The sequence below is a fragment of the Sceloporus occidentalis genome, unplaced genomic scaffold (genome assembly GCF_023333645.1).
Source record: "Sceloporus occidentalis isolate IW3139 unplaced genomic scaffold, rSceOcc1.0.p SCAF_1, whole genome shotgun sequence".
Taxonomy (NCBI): Eukaryota; Metazoa; Chordata; class Lepidosauria; order Squamata; family Phrynosomatidae; genus Sceloporus; species Sceloporus occidentalis.
Genome location: NW_028316981.1, coordinates 236,880,254 through 236,900,264, shown reverse-complemented (window position 1 = coordinate 236,900,264; position 20,011 = coordinate 236,880,254). Strand labels below are relative to the sequence as shown.

Here is a 20,011-nt window from a genome sequence, read left to right as displayed (position 1 = left end):
CAACATACAATCCTTTCTTTTTCACCTAAAATATACTTGCTATCTTCTATTCCAACTCTTTTAAAAATCAAAAATTAAATGTGGAATATCTTCCTACCAATATCTGCAATACAATACTTACAGTTGTCTTTAAGTACTGAGTCAAATTCTGATCATACCTAACTTGTTGAAAGGTCGGGTTTTTTTTCAATTCCCTTGGGTATGTACATTTATAAATCTGCACATGAGTTGAATCTGTCTTTAAATAATTCTATCTCTTTAATGTGTCTTTCTTAAAACCTGGAAGTACACAAACACTTGAACTAAAGCCTTTTTCAAATGACTTGAAGCTATTTGTTCTTTAAATATTGTATAAATAACCATTTTCTTAGAGCTTCAACAGGTACTTTTAAAAAGTTATACATTTCCATTGCTAATTTTATTATTTGTTTTATTGCTTGTTAATTCTCCAATTTTCCATTTGTTTACTGGAGGCAGATTTAAGATTGATAGGAGAATGGCATAAAACTTTTTTTAAAATTCTGTCAAAGTGCCTCTAAATTAAAATAATTTTTGAACTATTTAAAAACTGTTACTCATTACATCAACAAAACAACTCTGATTTTATTTGAAACCTTAATTTTGACATGTAGCACCCTCAGAACTTGCGACATGGTTTCTTCAACCTATTTTGCCAGATAAGGTTGAAGAAATTTTTGTAAAACTCAGAAAAGGATCTTAATCATATGAAATCATAATATAACCCCTCATTAAAATCAGTTTTTTCCTCCCCTTGCAAAACAGCTAAGCAACATTTCTTCATATCATAGGTCTAGGGTTTGATTTTTAACTCTGTTGTAATTGATGTATTTTATTGTTGTAACCCGCCCGGATTCTTCATGATTGGGCGGGCTATAAATTATTATTATTATTATTATTATTATTATTATTATTATTATAAAGCAAAATAAATTTGGATTTATAAAAAAAAATTTAGTGTAAATCTGGTCAGACGTTTTGAAATGTCATCCATCACAGCAGGACAAATACATCTATACCAAGCAATCAACCAAGAGATTTAATGTGTTCGGCTGGAATTTTCTCTTAACTTTAAGAATTGTAAATGAAAACAGGAGACAATGTTATTATTATTTTATATAAAGTCTATGTAATGTACAAGGCTCTTATCACAACTCATAGTCCTATATTCATTTACCTAGGATTAAGTCAATGGGATATTAACACAGTAGGACATTACTGGATAGACATCCCTATGATTTCATTGTCCATTGCCAAAATGAATTCCATCATGTCTAGCCCAAGTTGTATTAGTAAGATGCTGAATATTTCAAAATAGTAGCAACAAAATTCCTGTGTTGTGAAATTCATTCTAACAGCAAGAGTGGGCAAACTATCAGGGGCTGGGAGGCCACATTATCTCCCATGGGTGCCTGTGATCACCATTTCCATCCTGGGGAACAGATGGAATTTTCTTACATTCCTCCTCCCAGGCCATTTTATGTCCTAGGAGAGGTCTTTATTTTATTTTTTTAAGGAAGTGAGTTAGAAGTCAATTTTAATCACCTAGTATTACCGAGAGGTGAAAAAAGTGGCAAAGGCGGGATACAAACCACCGCTTTGCGGCGGTCTGCCGCCACCGCCAGTTAGTCCGCGGGGCAGCCGGAGCCTCCATACGGCGCAACTCCCGCGCGGAGCGAAAAAGAAGCTCCAAAATGGAGCTTCTTCTTGTGTCGCGTTTGCGACGTAGCGAGGCGCCAGGGGCGCACTCGCTACATCACAACGCCCGCGACACGTACGGACGCTCAGCGTCCAATACGTCAAGATGGCGGTGCCCATGTGGAAGGGGCGCCGCCATCTTGTACGTATAGGATACGTACTAGGGTTAGGGGGGTGCGGAAGCACCGCCCCTTCCTAACCCTAGTACGTATTCTATACGTACTAAATGGCGGTATGTATCCCGCCCGAGTTACCCTACACAAAACTTAAGGAGCATGATAAATTTATTTATGGGGGGTGGGGTGCAGAAGCAGATTCAAAAATAGTACTGTGAGCCACATTTTCCCAAACCACCTTATAAAAATCATATAATACTTTTTAATCCTTTCATAATACTTTTTCAAAAATGCAAATAAGAGAAACTTTTTTGTGTTCTTGTTCAGCAAATGAAAGCTAGAAGAGGACCAGGAATTGCATTTGTATTGAGAGTCCCTACTGAAGTGGTAGTGATAAAATATTTGAAATACAATCAGTATTATGAATGGAAATTTAACATTTACAAGTGTTGGTGTTTCCTTGATGCTTTATTGTACATAGGTTACTGTATTATATTAGACTGAAAAGTCAATGTTTATTACTTTGTTCAATGTTGTTCTATCCAATGATCCTGTGATGTTACATTTGGCAGCAGGAAGTTGAAATACTATAGCTGATTCTGTTTGCCTCTTTGTTCTTTCCCACGCTAGGCAATGTTGGGACGTAGCAATGGAGAGTCATCATCACGAAAGAAGGAGGAGGAAGAAGTTCAGAGCAGACACAGATGGATCCCCTTTGGACGCAAGATCTATGAATTCTACAATGCCCCAATAGTTAAATTTTGGTTCTATACTGTAAGAAGTGACTATCAATTTGTCATCTGTCCCTTATGACACAAATTTGTGAATGCCCCTTTTATCAGTATGTTTGCATTGCATAGACCAGCAGTTCCCAACCTGTGCTCCAAGGAGCCCTTAGGGCTCTGCATGTACTTTCCAGGTGATCCACAGCAGTTCCAGGGAAATGAAAAGAATACAAATTGAATTAAATTAAAGAATAAGAAACAAAAAGTAACACTGCTACTAAACACCATTAACTTGTAAGACATAGGGTAGGCCTCTTAGGGACTCCACCATAGAAAATGATTTTTAAAAGGGCTCCATAAAGGTTGGGAATGTCTGGCATAGGCAATACTATAAAACTATACATACTGTGTGTGGGAAGATAAGTACTTGAGTCTATTTATATGTCATGGAATCATAACCAGAAGTCAATGAGACATTTTAAATAAATATTCTTGCAGACTTAATGGGAGCAAATACACAAGTGGTTTTCACTGCCACCCCAATACAGACAATTGGAATAGTCCAATTAATGGTCTTTGTATTCCCAAGAATTTTATACACAAATTTTGAAACATTAGTAAGCTGGATTTGTGTAGATCTAATTGGTGACATCTAAATGCGCTTTGATGGAGCATGAGCTGATATGTTTCAAAGCCTCACAAAACTGGGCACTTTCTCACTTCATCTCGTAGGCAGGAAATTGTCCACATCATTGAAATAAACGTGAAAAGATGGGCTGATAATTTGTGAAGTGCTTTGTAAATGTTACATACATGAATAATTGCTAGATTAGAATGTTTTTTTAAAAATATATATATAAACAGAAAATTGTGACCAGATTAAGTAGTATGTGCATCCTGAACATTAATACTTTTTTTAAAAAAAACAGATGGCATATGTTGGATACCTGATGTTGTTCAATTATATTGTGTTGGTGAAGATGGAACGCTGGCCTTCCACGCAGGAATGGATAGTTATCTCATATATTTTTACAATGGGAATAGAGAAGATGAGAGAGGTAATATTGTCTTGAATTATCTGCAAGAAGAATTGCTTTAGTAGCACTGTTTGCCACTTAAGTTCACTATGTTGTTGAAAATATTATGTACAATAGCTTGAATTCTGGGTCCCCTTCCTCTGCTGTCACTACAACAAAAATGGGGAATTTTTGTTCCCTTTTTTTCCTTAGGCACCTTACACTCCCCAGAAAATGAGGGGGCAGGCATGCAGGACCCTCTGAAAAAGGCATGCTACAGTGTAAACACACCTTACTCTTGGGGAATCTAGGAAGGCTTTCCTTCTTAGGGCCATCGTACTTTGAAGCAATCTTTAATGGCAAAAAAAGCAAGAAAAGAAGGGCAGAATGGGTAAAAATTGCTTCCTTCTTTTGTTTATAAGAACCTCTGCCGGAATAAAAGCTTTTCTGATTGTGAAAAGGAAATTTATGATTCAAGCCAATGTCGTTTTCTTCTTTTTTATACAAAAAACTCTCAAAGCTTTTAAGGATGCATTTTCACTTTTTCCATATTGCTGTGTAAACATTTATACTTATTCCACTGGGCAAATGATAGCTTTGGAGGCCAAATTTAATCAGGAATGTAACAGCAAATAGGTCCAGATGAAAGAGAGAGACCACATTCCAGATGGATAGTCTCAGTCAAGAAAGCCATGGCTCTGAGTCTGCAAGACCTGAGCAGAGCTGTTGATGACAGGGTGACTTGGAGGTCTTTCATTCATAGGGTCATCATAAGTCTAAATTGGCTTCACAGCAGTTAACATCAATGGCATATACAGTTATGTGTGAGACCCCTGAATAACTAGAGGAACTTACATATGTTAAGGATATAAATCAGGGACAGACAACTGCTGAGGATCAGAGGATTGCATTTTGCCACTGGTGGGCCATGCCACCCCTGGATTTTTTCATTCAGTTTTGTTTTTAAATTTTATGCACACACACACACACTTGTTTTAGGCCCAGATGAGGCCTTTTTAAAAAAAACAACAAAGTAGATCAGAACTTAGTGTTTTTTGAGTAAAAAAAATCTATGTAGTTCTGTTTGGAGGAAATGTGAGGGATCTGGAGGCCTGAAAAACAATTTGGGGTGTTTTGCAAGCCATGGGCTGCCCTTTCCCATCCCTGATGTAAATGCATCCTTAGATCTTCCACCTGTAGAAGATATCAGATTGACAATAAAAATTTAGTCTTACAGCATTAATCAAAAAATAAATACTCTTTCCAAAAGTGCATACTGTATTTTATTTGTAACTGCCCAAATCATTCTGTAATCATGCTTAATCAAAACGACATGAAGATAGCAATAAACACTGAAGAAAATATATTTCCTACAGCCACAAGAGGGCTCTTTAGTATCAATAAAGACTTCTATGAATTTAAGAGAATTGAGCTCATTTTTTGAGTGTGATATAAATGCTACTTTTTTACCAAACAACATTTGTTTAATTTATTATTTTCTTTTTCATGTTTTATTGTATGCCACAGGAAAATAATTTCAAATTGTCAGTACCTACCTAAAAATATTCACAGACAATAAATCCAAAATCCATAGTGTAGTCGTTATACATTTATGGAATCAAAATGAAGACATGTATTATAGATCCAGCAAAAAGGATATTACAGTACAAGGCTTACAAACAATATGATGTGAATGAAAAATATTGCTGTTGTTGTGTGCCTTCAAGACATTTTTGAATAAGGTGGCCCTATGGCGACCTATCACAGGGTTTTCTGGAGCTGAGAGTGTGTGATTCACACATGTTCATCCAGTGAGTTTCCATGACTGAGTGGAGATTCCAACCCTGATCTCCAGGGTTGTAGTCCAGTGCTCAAACCGTTGCACCATGCTGGATCTCGAGTGATGGATACCCACCATTTTTTTTAAAAAAGCAAGACAGTTATTTGTACTGATTATTATAACATTGTTTTAAATGTACAATTAATAAAATTGCAGCCTTCTTCCTGGTGTGTTCTGCAGGCCAAAATTATGTATAATTAATAGAATATATTTTCCCGCTTTAGAATGCAGTCTTTGGAAGCTGCATTATTGTTTTAATTAGATGCTTTTAATTGTTTTTTACTTTTTATTGTAAAGTTTTTTTTTTTAAATTGTGTGTTTGTGTGAGCTGCCTTGGGTCCCTTTTTTGGAAGAAAGGTGGCATAAAAATGAAATAAATAAATAAACTACACAGAACATTCTTGCCACTGTGAACATGGTCATGCCACATTATGGCTCATTCTTCTCATACAGACATTCAAAACTCTGGGCTCTGGCCATAGGGCAGATCTGGGCAGAATAAGTTTGCAAGGAGTGTCCTGTGACACTTTATTTCTGAGAGACACATTTCGTGACAGATAATGTCTCAGAGATTGTCAATGATCATTGTGATTGTGTAACAGTTGTCATAGGTTTACAAGGAATAAGATAAGAAACTTTCTTGTCAACCACTGAGTCAGTTCACATAGCCCAATATTGTAAGACACTGACTGGCAGCAGGGTTTCAGGGTTTATTTTCTAGCCCTGTCTAGATATGTGAAGAATTGAACAAGGACCTTCTGCTTCCAAAGCCTGTGCTCTTACTACTGTGCTGTTGCTGCTCCCATTGTCATGGTTGGTTCGGGGATCTCATGACCTGAATAGTAGGGGTGGAGGAGTTGCAAGTGACCAGCTGATTTTTCTATCATCCAGAAGCTTGCAGCCATGCACAGGTTATTGATGCCATTCTGAACTGCATGCCTTGGCCCTTCCTGTTCTGTCACACTCTATAGGATATAGGTTGCAAAGCTAGGTAAGGCAAAGACTCACAAGTCTAGTGTTGCCAGAGTGAAAAGTGGGTCAGCTCCTGTACCTTTAATGGTTGTGTAGAAGAGGGAATTTCAGAAGGGGCTGCTTGTCATTCAATCAGGTTAACAAGCCACACCCATTGAATATATTCTCTTCTATACAACCATTAAAGGTGCAAGAGCTGTCCCAGTTTTCACTCTGGCAACTTTACACATGTCTTGCCTTGAGGTGTCACATAAGTCTGTGTACAACTATATACTTCCGATTCTCAGTCCATATGCTTAATTGCTGGATTGTGCCCAATCTGAAAGGAGTTTACCAGTTTGGCTTTTTATCTGTATTGTATATGCTTTCCTCCACCTATGATTAATATGTTTTTCTCCATCTATGGTGAATCCTTCTTTCATGTTCCCTAGATATTAATGTCAGAACCTGGGAAGCTGCTGCAGAAATTCAAAGTATGGCTTCAGGAGTACTGGAATGTTACCGATCTCATTGCTATTCTCCTGTTTTCTGTGGGTATGATACTTCGACTCCAGGATCTGCCACTCAGGAGTGATGGTCGTGTTATATACTGTGTCAACATCATTTACTGGTATATCCGATTACTAGACATCTTCGGGGTGAACAAATATTTGGGGCCATATGTAATGATGATTGGGAAAATGGTAAGAAAGAGTTTCCCATCTTTCCTTTCTGTATTGCATGTTATAACTGAAACAATGTTCTATTCTGTCGAATAGAAAGTGATACTTGTTTCTTGCAACCTCTGGCTGTAATACTAAGCCTGGCTCCAGGCAACTCAAAATCCTTGCACTTATCCATCAGTACACATGACTTTTCTCTGGCCTCCTCTGTGGCATGTGTCTTCAATTTCTTATAGTAGAACTTTATGTTTTGCCTCCAGCATCTTCACAGAAATGTTTTTGATAGCAATGTTTTGGCTTGGCACTTTTGTTTTGTTTTGTTGTTGTTATTTATTTAGGCTGAGGTTCTTGATGAGATCAAGAATAATACTTATTAAAGCAAAGGATAAAAATAAACAATAAATTTGAATTGCTATATAAAATACTATAGGCAAAAACTGTTTGTTACACTGTAGAAAGAACCCAGATAACTCTTGAGTTTCATAATCACCTTGAAACATTGTGAATGAGGTGGGAATAATCACATTCTGTTTTGAGTTTAGGACTGGAAGAAAGTGGCTGTGAAGGACAGAGTGCTAGCCCTAAGCAGAACAGAGAAAGTTTGGCAAAATCAACTCTGCTCATTCATGTGTAGTCATCAAACTATTAGCATATATCAGATTGAGCCATCTCTTTCAGCCTGAATTTATGGGATGAGATGTAAAATCAATCTGCCTTCTCCTACAAGACCAACAGTTATTGGGTGGCTTAGATGACAGCCTAGTAACATGATGTATAATACCCCCTGTTTATCCATGAATACTTGAATCTTTCATTCACATTTGCTACTACATGTCTTCATGCATGTACTCTTCCATATCTTCATCCATGAACATATATAATGTTTATATGTATAGAAGGAACATATGTCAGTAGGAGTTTTAGCCTAGATTCAGGAACCAAGATGCCCAAGCAAAGCATAACAATAGACCTAAAATGGGTTTTCTAAAGTGGGTGATCAGCAATAAAACCAGAGCCCAAGGTTAGAATATCGCTCATAGGATACAATTCATTATGAACAATGTATTATACATTATGTTCAGATAGAGAAATACTGTGGAAATGTTTAGGGGTGGAAAGAAAGATAGTATGGGTTATCATGTAAGGTGCTTAGATGGAGAAGGGAGAAGAAGATACTACTCCAAATAAAGAAATAAGAAGGATACTTATTTAAGGTGTCCAAGTGAAATACACATTTCTAAATTAACCATAAGAGACATGCGGTGTTTTAACAGCTGAAGTCTGGCAGGATCAAGGAAAGTTCATCACAAGTACAGCTGGCCTTCCATATCAGCGGGGGTTTGGTTCTGGACACACCCATCCCCACAGATAACAAAAAACACAGGATTTCAAGTCCCATTACCATCAATGGACTCTGACTTGCACGCAGCTGCATGCACATGCTGCCATTGACAATAATGGGGCAGAGCCATCCATGGATGCCCCAATCCGTGGATGGCTAGCCCACCAATATAGAACACTGTCTGTATCCAAAATACAGTTGGAGAGAGGTGGCTGTAAAGAGCCAGGATAAGCTGAGAAGAATGTGTTTGAATAACGTGGTTCTTATGCTTTACATCTTCACTGACCTCGCAGGACGGAGTAGACATATTTCTTTTTTTCTGTCTCTCTCTTCTCTTCTTTTCTTTCAGATGATAGACATGATGTATTTTGTCATTATTATGTTGGTTGTTCTGATGAGCTTTGGTGTTGCAAGGCAGGCAATACTCTTCCCCAATGAAGAACCTTCATGGAAACTAGCAAAAAATATTTTTTACATGCCGTATTGGATGATCTATGGGGAAGTGTTTGCAGACCAGATAGACCGTAAGCACGTTTATGATTCTCATACTCCAAAGTCAGGTATCAAACTTTGATCCGGTGATGTCTTACAAGATCATTTTTTACACTCTCAATAAATGGCTCAGGATAGAGGCTCAAACATCACAGGAAAGTATAATGTTGGGGGGGGGGGGTCTGTTAATTATTGCCATTTAGACTGTTAATTTGAACAGGTAATATCAAAAACATTTCCTAATGAAAAGAATCATACCCTCACCAAGCTATTTTTTCTTTGAAGTACATATTAAAACTGGCACCTTTATTATTTCAGTTATCCAGATTATCTAAGGTATCCACATTGTGTTCAATGGCACATCAAAGATATAAGGTATATCTACACATTAAATATGTATTTGGTTTTCTTTCTCCTGTCAGTTTAACTGTCATAATGATCTCCTCGAAGAATCTTGGGAATTATTGTTTTTGTGAGGGCTCTTAGAATTCTGTTGGGGATCCCAAGCACTCCTCACAGAACTGTACTTTCCTGGAACGAGAGAGTGGCTGTTAAACTAATTTAACCCTCTAGTGTAGATTATACCAATGCTTCATTTTTTTCCCCATCTATTAGTTTGATTTTGGAACATATACATCAAAGCCAGTTTTCTACTAAGCATTCAGTTCTGAAACTGACTACAGTGCCATAGCTGTTGTGAATAACATTATTGGGTTTCTGCTGGCACATATGGTTTGTTGCTATGGTTTGTTCAACATTGGTGAAATAAAAGTAATTCAAATATCATGATCCATTTCGTTTAACTATTAATGTAAGAAAAATAGGTCACATTTTAGATTGTTCACTGTTCATTTCTGCTACAGTATAGTGGCCAAAAGACTGCACTGTAACTCAGAAAGTCACTAGTTCACATCTCATGTCTGCCATCAATGCACTGGGGGCTCTAGGTACTCTCTCTCCCAACCTCAGGTACCCAATCTGTAAGGTAGTGGATGTTATACTGATATTATAGAGCCCTTGCAAGGATTGCAATTAGGTGATACATGCTAAGTGCTTTGAACACCTAAGAATATTATGGAAATGTCAAATTATATTCTTGTGCTCCAAATCTAACTCCTGTTTCCATATATGTTGTCCTAAGAATTCATTTGCCTGGCCATCTGCAAACATTAGTATTCTATTTTATGAATCCTCTTGGTGCTACCCAGTATAACAAGCCATAGCAGATCAGTACTACTGTGAAGTCATGCAGTTGTAGAAATGCAACAGTGAGAGCAGGAATGCCATCCTTAATACAGAGGGGAAGGCAGGAGGATTTTTGTTAACTCACCATTTCCACTTGAATGTACATAAGTGGCATTTAAAAGTGAGAAGTTGCTCCAGTGGTTGTTAGAAAGAAACCATTCCATCTGTGCTCTTAGATGCATTGTGACATCCCAGGTACATCCTTAAGGAATGTCTGTTCTTCAGTGATACAGATCATCCTCATACAGAATTCAAGAAGATGGAATGTAAAAAGAAACAGTTTGGTTTTCCCAGATGTTCACATCTAGATTATCATAAATTCATTTACACTAGTATTCACTTTAACCTTCTGTTTAATATTCCCTCATGAAAGGAAATGTTCTAGAAGCTTGTATGGATGCTTGTACAAAAGCTTATAGTACTATCCCCAGAAAAGACACTTCTTGCAGATTTTCTGTTTTCAACGATAGCAGGGCATTCAAGCCAAACTAAAACTGGCATTCATTGAGGTTTTTTTTCCCCTAAGTTTAGCTTTCTGCTTCGTTCCATCTTTCTTTTTCTCCTATATTTCAAAATCCTTTAGAGGACATAGGAAGACCATAGCTATGATAATGGAAGGAAGTGTGGGGACAGAGGAAAGTCACAGAGGTTAGGGTTTCCTTTCTTATATGTCTGTTCCTCTACAAGTGGCCATTTATTGATGTTGTACTAAGAATCTGCCATAGTGCAACTCATTCCATGGCAATGGGGCAGTGGATTGGTTTTACTTATCTGATGTGCTGATTGTAGTTTAGAACCATGCAAGTGAAGAGAAAGGGTTAAAAATTATTGTGGCTGCTGTTGCCTTTTACCATAGTGTCAGATGCTGTTGCCCTACACCGAGAAATCTATTTTAAGAAAGAATTACCACTTCGATTATTGTTACTGGTCATTGTTACTGATAACTGAACTTCGCATGAATCTGCAAAAGTAATTACTGCATTATCAGGTACACTGTATGAAATTGTGAAGTTGCAAAAGAATTTGTGCCATCCTTCCCTTGGAGGATTTGATGGTAGTTTGTAGGGAATTAAAAGGTCCCTATGCTGTTTTAAACATCACCATTTCAGACACAGAAAGCAGTTTGCCAGCTCATGTGTTATGCAAATTCTTGGAAGGGCCTATTAACTCACCATGATTTTTGGCTAATTGCTTGGCAGAACAACCAGGGAACTCATGTTTGTGTTACACACAGAGCAGTTGTCTGACTACTGTTCACAGCATGATTTTGTATGCCCAAAGGTTGGTGAAAGTCTGAGCTCAAATAGATGAAGTTGTTTAAGAAAATCACTCTAATGCTACTGTTATACTGGGACTTAAAATCTAGCATTTTCTTCCAATATACTGAATTATCAAACTATATATGTATTCTCAAATATGACGTAAAACTAAAGTGTCTCAAAAATATTAAGCAGTATCATAGGCCAACCCCAAAAACACAAACAAATAGATTTGTTAAACTGAACACTGTATGTATTCATTTTGGCACTATTTATTTTTGACACAATTTCAAAGTGTACAACCCTCTGTCTCTACACTGGCCTAAGCTAAATCAGCCACAATTTATTGTTCAGAGTATTCTAGAGTATTTGTACTTTCTCAAATGTCAGTCAGTACATCTCAGAACTGTATGCTAATTATTTAAAAACAATTACACAACATCTTGCATTTGTGTTCAGCTTTTCCTAGTTGCATTGATTTGTACATCTTGCTGACAACAAGTTCTGGATCTTTTCAAAAACCCACATGTCACATATTATATATCAGACCTAAATGTTATAAAATTCTTTCCTGAATTTGAGAAATGGACAAATACTATTTGCAAAATAGCAGTTATTTTTAGGTGTTTGGTTTTTGGTTACTTTGCATGACATCAGGCTGGCCAAGTTAACTGTCCACATCCATCAACTGGCAGCCTCTCCAATCAATGTATATGTTCCATGTTTAGCTTAATCTCTTTGAAACAGAAATCACATTACATATGATGATTTCCAAGCAACTGCATGTTCATTGTGTAATTTTGGTTGTGGTGGGGTGTCAATAACTAAATGCCTGAATTATTTCTGATTGGAGAAAATTTGAATATGCATGAATATTCTTTAGACTATAGAGCTGATTTGAAGAATGACATGTATTTATACAAAAGAGTGTATTCATAATTATTTGGAATAAGTGATATTTGATTATGTGAGGCATGCTAGATTTTTTTTTACTAGCCTTCTAGGCCTCAGGACCTGGGATTGTAGTTTAGTGGTAGATCATTACATACAGAAGCATTCAGGTTTAGTCTCTTGTGTCTATAGTTAAAAGAATCTCAGGTAGTGGTTTGAAAGAGAAACCAATTGATGAAACTTTGAATTGGAGCAGAACAGATATGTCAGTCACATAAACACCGTTATCTGGCCCTATCACCTTCTTGATACTTTGTTCTTCTGTACCTCAAAGACATTTCCAACTTATGGTGAACCTAAGGTGAACCTGTTATGGGGTTTTCTTGGCATGTATCTTCAGAGTGGGTTTGTCATTGCCACCCTCTGAAGCTGAGAGAGTGTGATTTGCCCAAGGTTACCCACTGGGTTCCCATGGCCAAGCCAGGATTTGAAACCTGATCTCCAGGGTCCAGTGCTCAAACCACTACACCACACTCGCTCAACAGCAACAACAAATCTCAACCTAATTGGTTGATTTATATTGATAATTTGCTCCAAAACTTTTTATCCCTCTTTAGTCCATGATATATTATTGTTAATAATAATAATAATAATAATAATAATAATAACCTTTATTTATAAAGCGCTGTAAATTTACACAGCGCTGTACATACAATCTTTTAGTTAGACGGTTCCCTGCCCTCAGGCTTACAATCTAAGAAGACACGACACAAAAGGAGAAGGGAGTGGTGGTGGGGAATGGGATCAGGTAAGATACCTTTTTTAAAAAATGAGCAACATCTGTATCAGTACTGTTGTAAGTACTGATTGAGAAAGCTTGAGAAAGAGGCTTGTATGTAGGTATCCTCTCAGTTTGTACTCTAGTTGCTCCACCTTGAAGTAGTCGCAGAAGTAGATTAATACTGTTGGTTGTCATTAGGTGACCAATAAAGAGCCCTAAATATCCTAAAGGCACCTGATCCTGTCTAAGATTAGTCCTGGTTAGTACTTGGATGGGAGATTGCCTATGAATACTGGCTGGTGTATGCTATATTTCAGAACTGACAAAACCACCACTTGAGTATTCCTTACCCAAGAAAACACTATGAAATTCATGGAGCTTCCATAAGTCAACAGGTGACTTGAAGGCACATACATACATACACACACTAGGGAATGAACCTGATGCAAAGCTACAAAAAGAAGATAAAAGAGAACAGGGCAAATGAACATGACACAGAAGGGTAGAAACTGGAGATTTCTGGTGACAACAGTGATAGCATGACTGAACAGAACCAGATAGAAACCATGTTTTCCAATGTTTCCTGTTATGTATTTTGCATAGTTGCTTATCAAAACAGCACATTGCAGGACTACATGCTGTACTGACTCTATAGGAGAGAATAATGCTTAGAACTGCAAATGAACAGATGTGTGTTTTTAAGCTATCATTTCTTCTTCATACTAAGAAACTATGTAATAAGATTCTGTATGCTTTTCCACATCTAGACACAAAAATACTGTCCAAGCATCTTTTTCTATGCTTTCTGGTGGTCTTACCTACAAACAGTGGCTAGAAACACAAACCAGTTATATGAGAGCAAAAGGAGTTTGGACTTGCTTTTCTCAGAGTTAACCCTTCCTGCTACATGACAAAAGCAGCTGGAGATTTGTATGGCAATCTCTTGTTCCAAGGAAAGTCAGTAATTCCACTGGGTTAAGACAGGCCGTTAACATGATCCTTGGTAGTTTCTTTGCAGCAACCCAGTCCAGATGTTGCAATGTTGGTCCCGGTAAACCATATATTCTAGTGAAAAACAAGCATTGATCCTTTAAATTTTCTCTTCCTCTTCTTCTTTTCTTTCCTTATCTTTTATATACCAAAATTTTAGTGTTTTTTTTAAATCAGCCTTTTCCATTTTGCTGAAACTAATAAATTGTGATTTACTCTCACTACAAGCCATGGTTTCTTATCTTGCTTTTTAATCAGAGAATAAACCAGGGAGCTAAATTAAAATACTAGTATTCGTTAGAAAAGACCCATTGAATCAATGATTGCATGGTAATTCAGCAGTTATATAGCTCCCATTGATTCAATGGGTCTACTCTAGTTGAGACTAGCAACAGGATTTAGCCCAGGTTTGGGAAACATGTAGTACTGCAAATGTTGTTGGGCAGTAGCTCCTAGCAGGTATAACCATCACAGTCAATAGTGAGGGATGCTGAACACTGCAGTCCAACAACATCTGGACGGTTGCATAATTCCCATCCCTGATTTAGTCCATATAACAATAACACAACAGGACACTGTAGTGTTACAAATCTTGGAAGCTGTTGTTCTTATTTTATTCATTAAATTCTGCATTTTGCTCAATAATAAGACTCAAAGCATATTTAAAGCAGTATAAATTAAATCTATGCAAAATATTCAGTAAAAGTATAAATATAAAAGTTATTTTTAAAACAATTAAACAAATTATAAAATGTATAACATTACACGCTAAAATCATTAAAATTCATTAAAATACAATATACAAGCCTTGAAACATCACTGCACAGCATTAAAAGCCCACACCAGTCAGTTCCTTAAAAGCCTGATGGCATTTTTAAAAAAGGTAACTTGCTGAGAAGTGACAAGGCAAAGAGAAGGGCCTCTCCAGAAGATCTTAGAGTTGTGATAGGGTCATAAAGAGAGATACAGTCCTTCAGATAGCCTGGGCCCAAGCCATATAGGTCATCACCAGCTCTTTGAACTATGCCTGGAAATGGACTGGCAGCCAGCGGAGCTGTTGCAACAAAGGAGTTATATGCTGCCTGTAGTCTGTCACAGTTAACAATCCAGCTGCTGCTCTTTGGGATAACTAAAGTTTCTGAGCACTCTTCCAAAGCTGTACATAGAGTATATTACAGTAATTCAACCAAGATGTTATCAAGGCATGTGTTTTGTGGTCAGATTCAACTTCTCCAGGAATGGGCACAGTTGGTGCACTAACTTTAACTGTTCAAATGTACTCCTGGTCACCATTGTAACCAGGCTCAGGGCTGAATCCAGGAGAACACCCAAACTGCAAACTTTTTTTTTCAGGAGGAGTATAACCCCATCTAACACAGTCTGAATCCTTATTCCAAGATCTCTTTTCAACTCACCAAGAGTATCTCTGTCTGGATTATGCTTCAATTTGTTTGCCCTCATCCAGTCCTTTACAATTGTGAGACACTGGTTTAGGACAAGAACAGCTTCCTTGGAGTTAGATGGAAAGGAGTAATAGAGCTAGGTATCTTCAGCATGCTGGTGTCAAAGTTGTGTATTAAATTATTGGTGGGGGGGGGAGTGTAAGGGGTTGAGGAGGCATGACAGGATAGAGAAGGAGCAGGGAGACCCAGAGGCACCAGAGTACCAACGAGAAAGAGAGTGGAGACAGCTGGGGCCAAGAGAAGAGGAGAGGGCAGGCAGGCTACAACCCAGGAAAGGGCGGAGGAGAGCCAAGCCCTTAAAGGAAGAGAGAGAAAGGTGGCCGGGAGGAGGGCTTACCGCTGAAGAGGAGGTCGGGAAGAAGTGGTCGGAGAAGGGCAAGGTAGCATGATTCAAAGCATACAATGGTTCGCCTGCTGGACCCTTGATGGAAAGGTGATTTAGGAGGGGAACCCGAAACCCTGGAAGCCTGACACCATGGAGAGAAGCCGGGAACTTGGAAGGTCGATGGTAGGACAAGGCTGGTGATAGGTGGGAGCACGGGCCCAGACCAGGTGGACCAGAGAAGGCAGAATTTGAGATCCCCGAGAAGCAAGGCCGGAGAACTCCAACGCCAGAAGCGGACTAAATAACTACGGGGTCTGGAGAAGGAGGGGAGTCTGAAGCAATACTTCCTTTGCCCTAGGACTGAGGGGGAAGTATTGGCTGAGTTTGTTTTGTGTTGAAAGCACCTGCTTAATTAAAGTTTGAGTTGAACACTTGCAAGGAAAGAGCCACATGCGTTTGTTTGCAAGCCCCGCCATAGAAGCCCAGGGACACCTCCCCATGCCTGGGCCAGTGGCCCCGCCCACAGGGAGACTATTTGTGTGAACATAAATGTCCATTCATTGTCTAAGATGTCATGGTTAATCAAACCAATATTGTTCCCGGCTTTAGACCAGCATGCCCTTTGATTTTCCAGTTTCAAGAAGCAGGTCAGTCAACACAGAAGATAATACTATAATCCACAAAGCTGGGAAATGTCGAGGAGATATATAATTTAAAAGAAACTCTAAAAATAATGACAAGTTTTTAAAGACTGACAAATTTTAAATTTTGCTGTAATTTCTAACAAAACACCAGTGTCTCATAACTTTCATATGTCATAAATATTAAATAATTACTTTGGCAGGCAATATAATACAGTATATTCAGTGTATACGTTAATTGCAACAGGGAATGAATGCCCACTACAGAATACCCAACATAGAATGAATGCCCACTACATAAATCTTGGGAGAAGGAATAGGGTAGCTTTTGGAAGCTGTACAAGACTGAGGAGGGAGGTATCCAAAGCCTTATTAATAGTTCTGGCGAGAAGGACTGAGAAATTATTTCCAAGCTAGTAAACTGTGTTCATCAAAGAAACTGAATTAATTCCATTTTAAATCCCTTGTGAGAGGCTATCTATCCAAAAGAATGGTGGATAAATCTTCCTTGGCTAGAAATCATTTCAAGTGAAATTTTAAATCCTGAAAAAGTGTGAAAGTGGATGGGTAAATGTAGCCACAGTCTTTCTTACTCTTGATCCTGTTCCATGACCAGAAATGTACTTTTGATTAATTGCTTTTGCTACTCTGCTTTTTGTAGTTTTAAGGGGAAAAAGTCAGAGTTTGGACTAAGTATAAAATACTCTCTTTATGGTTTTGTATGTTTATTGTTGCTAAATTCCAATGGTCTGTTTCTGCAAATGCTAAGCTCTCTATTGCTAGAGCATGCTCAAGTGCCATGGGACCGCCACTGGTGTTCCATAAAGAATTTTTATAATGAAGATTTCTATGAGCCCAAAGTACCACCTCCCAGATCAGAGACCTGCTATGTTGGAAAGACATATGAGATGAAAGTTTTGGCTTGCTTCACTCATATGATTTTTCATATTTCAGGATTTTTGTTTTTGTGAAAGCATACCTAAAGTGCATCCCTTTTTTGGCACATAAATCAGAGCTTTCTTTTTAAGAACCAGGGCAGGAAGGCAAAAATCCCCCTGAAACTGAAATCAAAAGAGCATCTCTTCCCCCCCACCCCACCCCACCCCGGTCTTATTGAAAGATGGTAAATTTATCTGTTTTGATTTTTTTTCCCAAAGGGGATAATAAAATATGTGGCTATTCTTTACATTTCTACCAGCCAGGGGTCCCAGTTCTTGAGGGCCATATCTGCTTCCTAATAATAGTCTGAAAGTTTAAAGGAACTATCTCCAAATAGATTCAGCACCTTGGATAGTTGTTTTAAATTTTTAAACTAAAACCCAGAGAGGATTCACCACACCACTAATATGAGATCCACTGGCCACCACTTGTCATAAGTTGTAACAGCTTGTTGTTAGATGCCTTTGAGTCGACTTCAGCATGGCTCCATGAATGTGTTACATCCAAGTTATCCTATGCTCAGCAGCTCTGCTCAGTTCCTGCAGACTCGTGGCCATGTCTTCACTGATTGAATCAAACCATCTGCAGCGCAGTCTTCCACTCTTCCTTCTGCTTTCTGCCTTATCAAGCATTATTGTCTTTTCTAGTGAGTTCTGGCTTCTCAATAGTCTTGTAACATTCTAATTTTAGTATACAGTTCCTTCATAGCTATCCTTCTAAGTCCTAATCTTCTGAATTCATTACTGTTGTTTCCACTGATTAAAGATTGAGCCAAGGTATGAAAAATCTTGAACTATTTCAATGTCTTCACCATTTGCTTTAAAGTTATCTGAATCTTCTGTGGTCTTTATTGACAGTACTCAGAATCATTCCTGATGCAGACATACAACAGAAGTAGGCAATGCCCAGAATAACTGAATTGTTCAGAACCTCAGGAGATGGGCTCCTCTGAGCATCAGAATGATGGAACAGGGACGTAGCCATGGGGGGGGGGGTCTGTGGGGTACGGACCTCCCCTTCTGCCTGGGCAGCCACTACAAATAATAGTGGGTGAGTGGGAGAGAGTGCCTAAGGTGGTGGCAGTTAGTCTGGACCCCCCCCCCCTTTCCCAAAATCTTGGATGGAATGTTCAAAGTGTTTAACTACAACCAAAGAGATCTGGTTCAAATATTCCACCTCAGCTATAATGCTCACTGAATGACATTAGTGTTTCTCAACTACATATACTTTGCAAATTTGATGTAAGGATACAATTGTGAGACAAGAATGCCTAAGAATCCATGTAATAAATAAAGTTCTAAAAATGTTCTTATTCTGTGACACAATAGAAAGTCAATCTTCCTCTTTAATTTTCTTTCCCACTTCTAAAAAAAATCAACGTATCATCTGCAATGGAAAAACATTGGCCTACAATGTCTGAGAAACATAGCCTTCAACAAAATCAGGATTTTTCCATACAGTGCATTCAGAAAAAAAATCTAATAGGAGTGTATCTTGTGAAATATTATACCTCAAAATGTGTTAATTTGAAGGCTGAGTAAACACCTTCCTATGGTTTATTAGGCTGATCGTGAGACCAGCATCTTGGATTCCCAAAATGCAACTACAGCTCAAAACACTAAAAGCAATCTGAAATAGGAAACTAATTCAACAAATGTGCAATAAAATGTCATTCAAAAATTACCTCCTTTAAATTTTCTCTGCAGGGAATTTTCTTTGTGTGTGTGTGTGGGACAAGTTAATGTTAGCAAGTGCATTTGCTTATGCATGCACTGGGCACAGAATTCTGTTCCTGATGCAGAAGGACAGGCTGACTGACAAGGCATTCTGCTGCCTGAGGCAGAGCAGGTAAAGGTGCTTCCCTTCTCCTCTCATCCTCAGCTGCCATCAAATCAAGATGCACAATAACACTAGACAAGTTATTTGGCACCAGAAGCAGAAAACCCACATAAACCTCCATGTCTCCCTGACCCTAGAACAACAAATTAACAAACTTTGCAGTATTCTCATGAAACTCTGCTGTTCACTGGCCTGAGGTGATTGCCTTACCCTGCCTAAGAGTAGGGCCATCCCTGCTGAAGAGAGTTAATTTACTGCCATCAGGTGGCACCTTTTATACTGACTATCACTGATCCTTAGTGTAATATTGCTTGAATGCATTGCTTTACCATGGGTTTGCTTGGAAGAGACAAAAAAAATTGTTTCAACATCTTTGTTTCAGCCATTAACCACAACAAAACCCTATATCTTACAGTCTAAATCCTATTGCTAGTTACAACTAGAGTAGATATACTGAACTGATAGTACAGTCGGCCCTTCTTATACAGGGATTTTTTATACACAGATTCAAGCACCCACGGTTTTTTTTATAAGGGACACCATTTTGCTATGTCATTATATTTAATGGGACTTGAGCATCCACAGATATTGTTATCCATGGGGGAATCTTAGAACCAAACCCCAGCAGATAGCAAGGTCCCACTGTATTGCCTTAATTAAATTTGCACTGACTCAATGTCTGTATTGTAACTGGAAATAGGAATGGAATTTCTGAATTTAGTGCAGCCTTTGTATGCATGCTAGTTTTCACAATCTG

General features: G+C 38.2%; 1 protein-coding gene across 1 annotated transcript in view; it reads left to right on the top strand.

Annotated features, from left to right (window-relative positions):
• The window catches only part of TRPM3 (transient receptor potential cation channel subfamily M member 3), a 455,537-nt gene that overhangs the window by 419,053 nt on the left and 16,473 nt on the right, over positions 1-20,011 (top strand). Inside the window, exons 20-23 of the mRNA XM_089479682.1 lie at positions 2,463-2,606; positions 3,487-3,615; positions 6,817-7,068; positions 8,739-8,913. Coding sequence (XP_089335808.1) covers positions 2,463-2,606; positions 3,487-3,615; positions 6,817-7,068; positions 8,739-8,913 — 700 coding nt within the window. The remainder of the gene's footprint in view (positions 1-2,462; positions 2,607-3,486; positions 3,616-6,816; positions 7,069-8,738; positions 8,914-20,011) is intronic.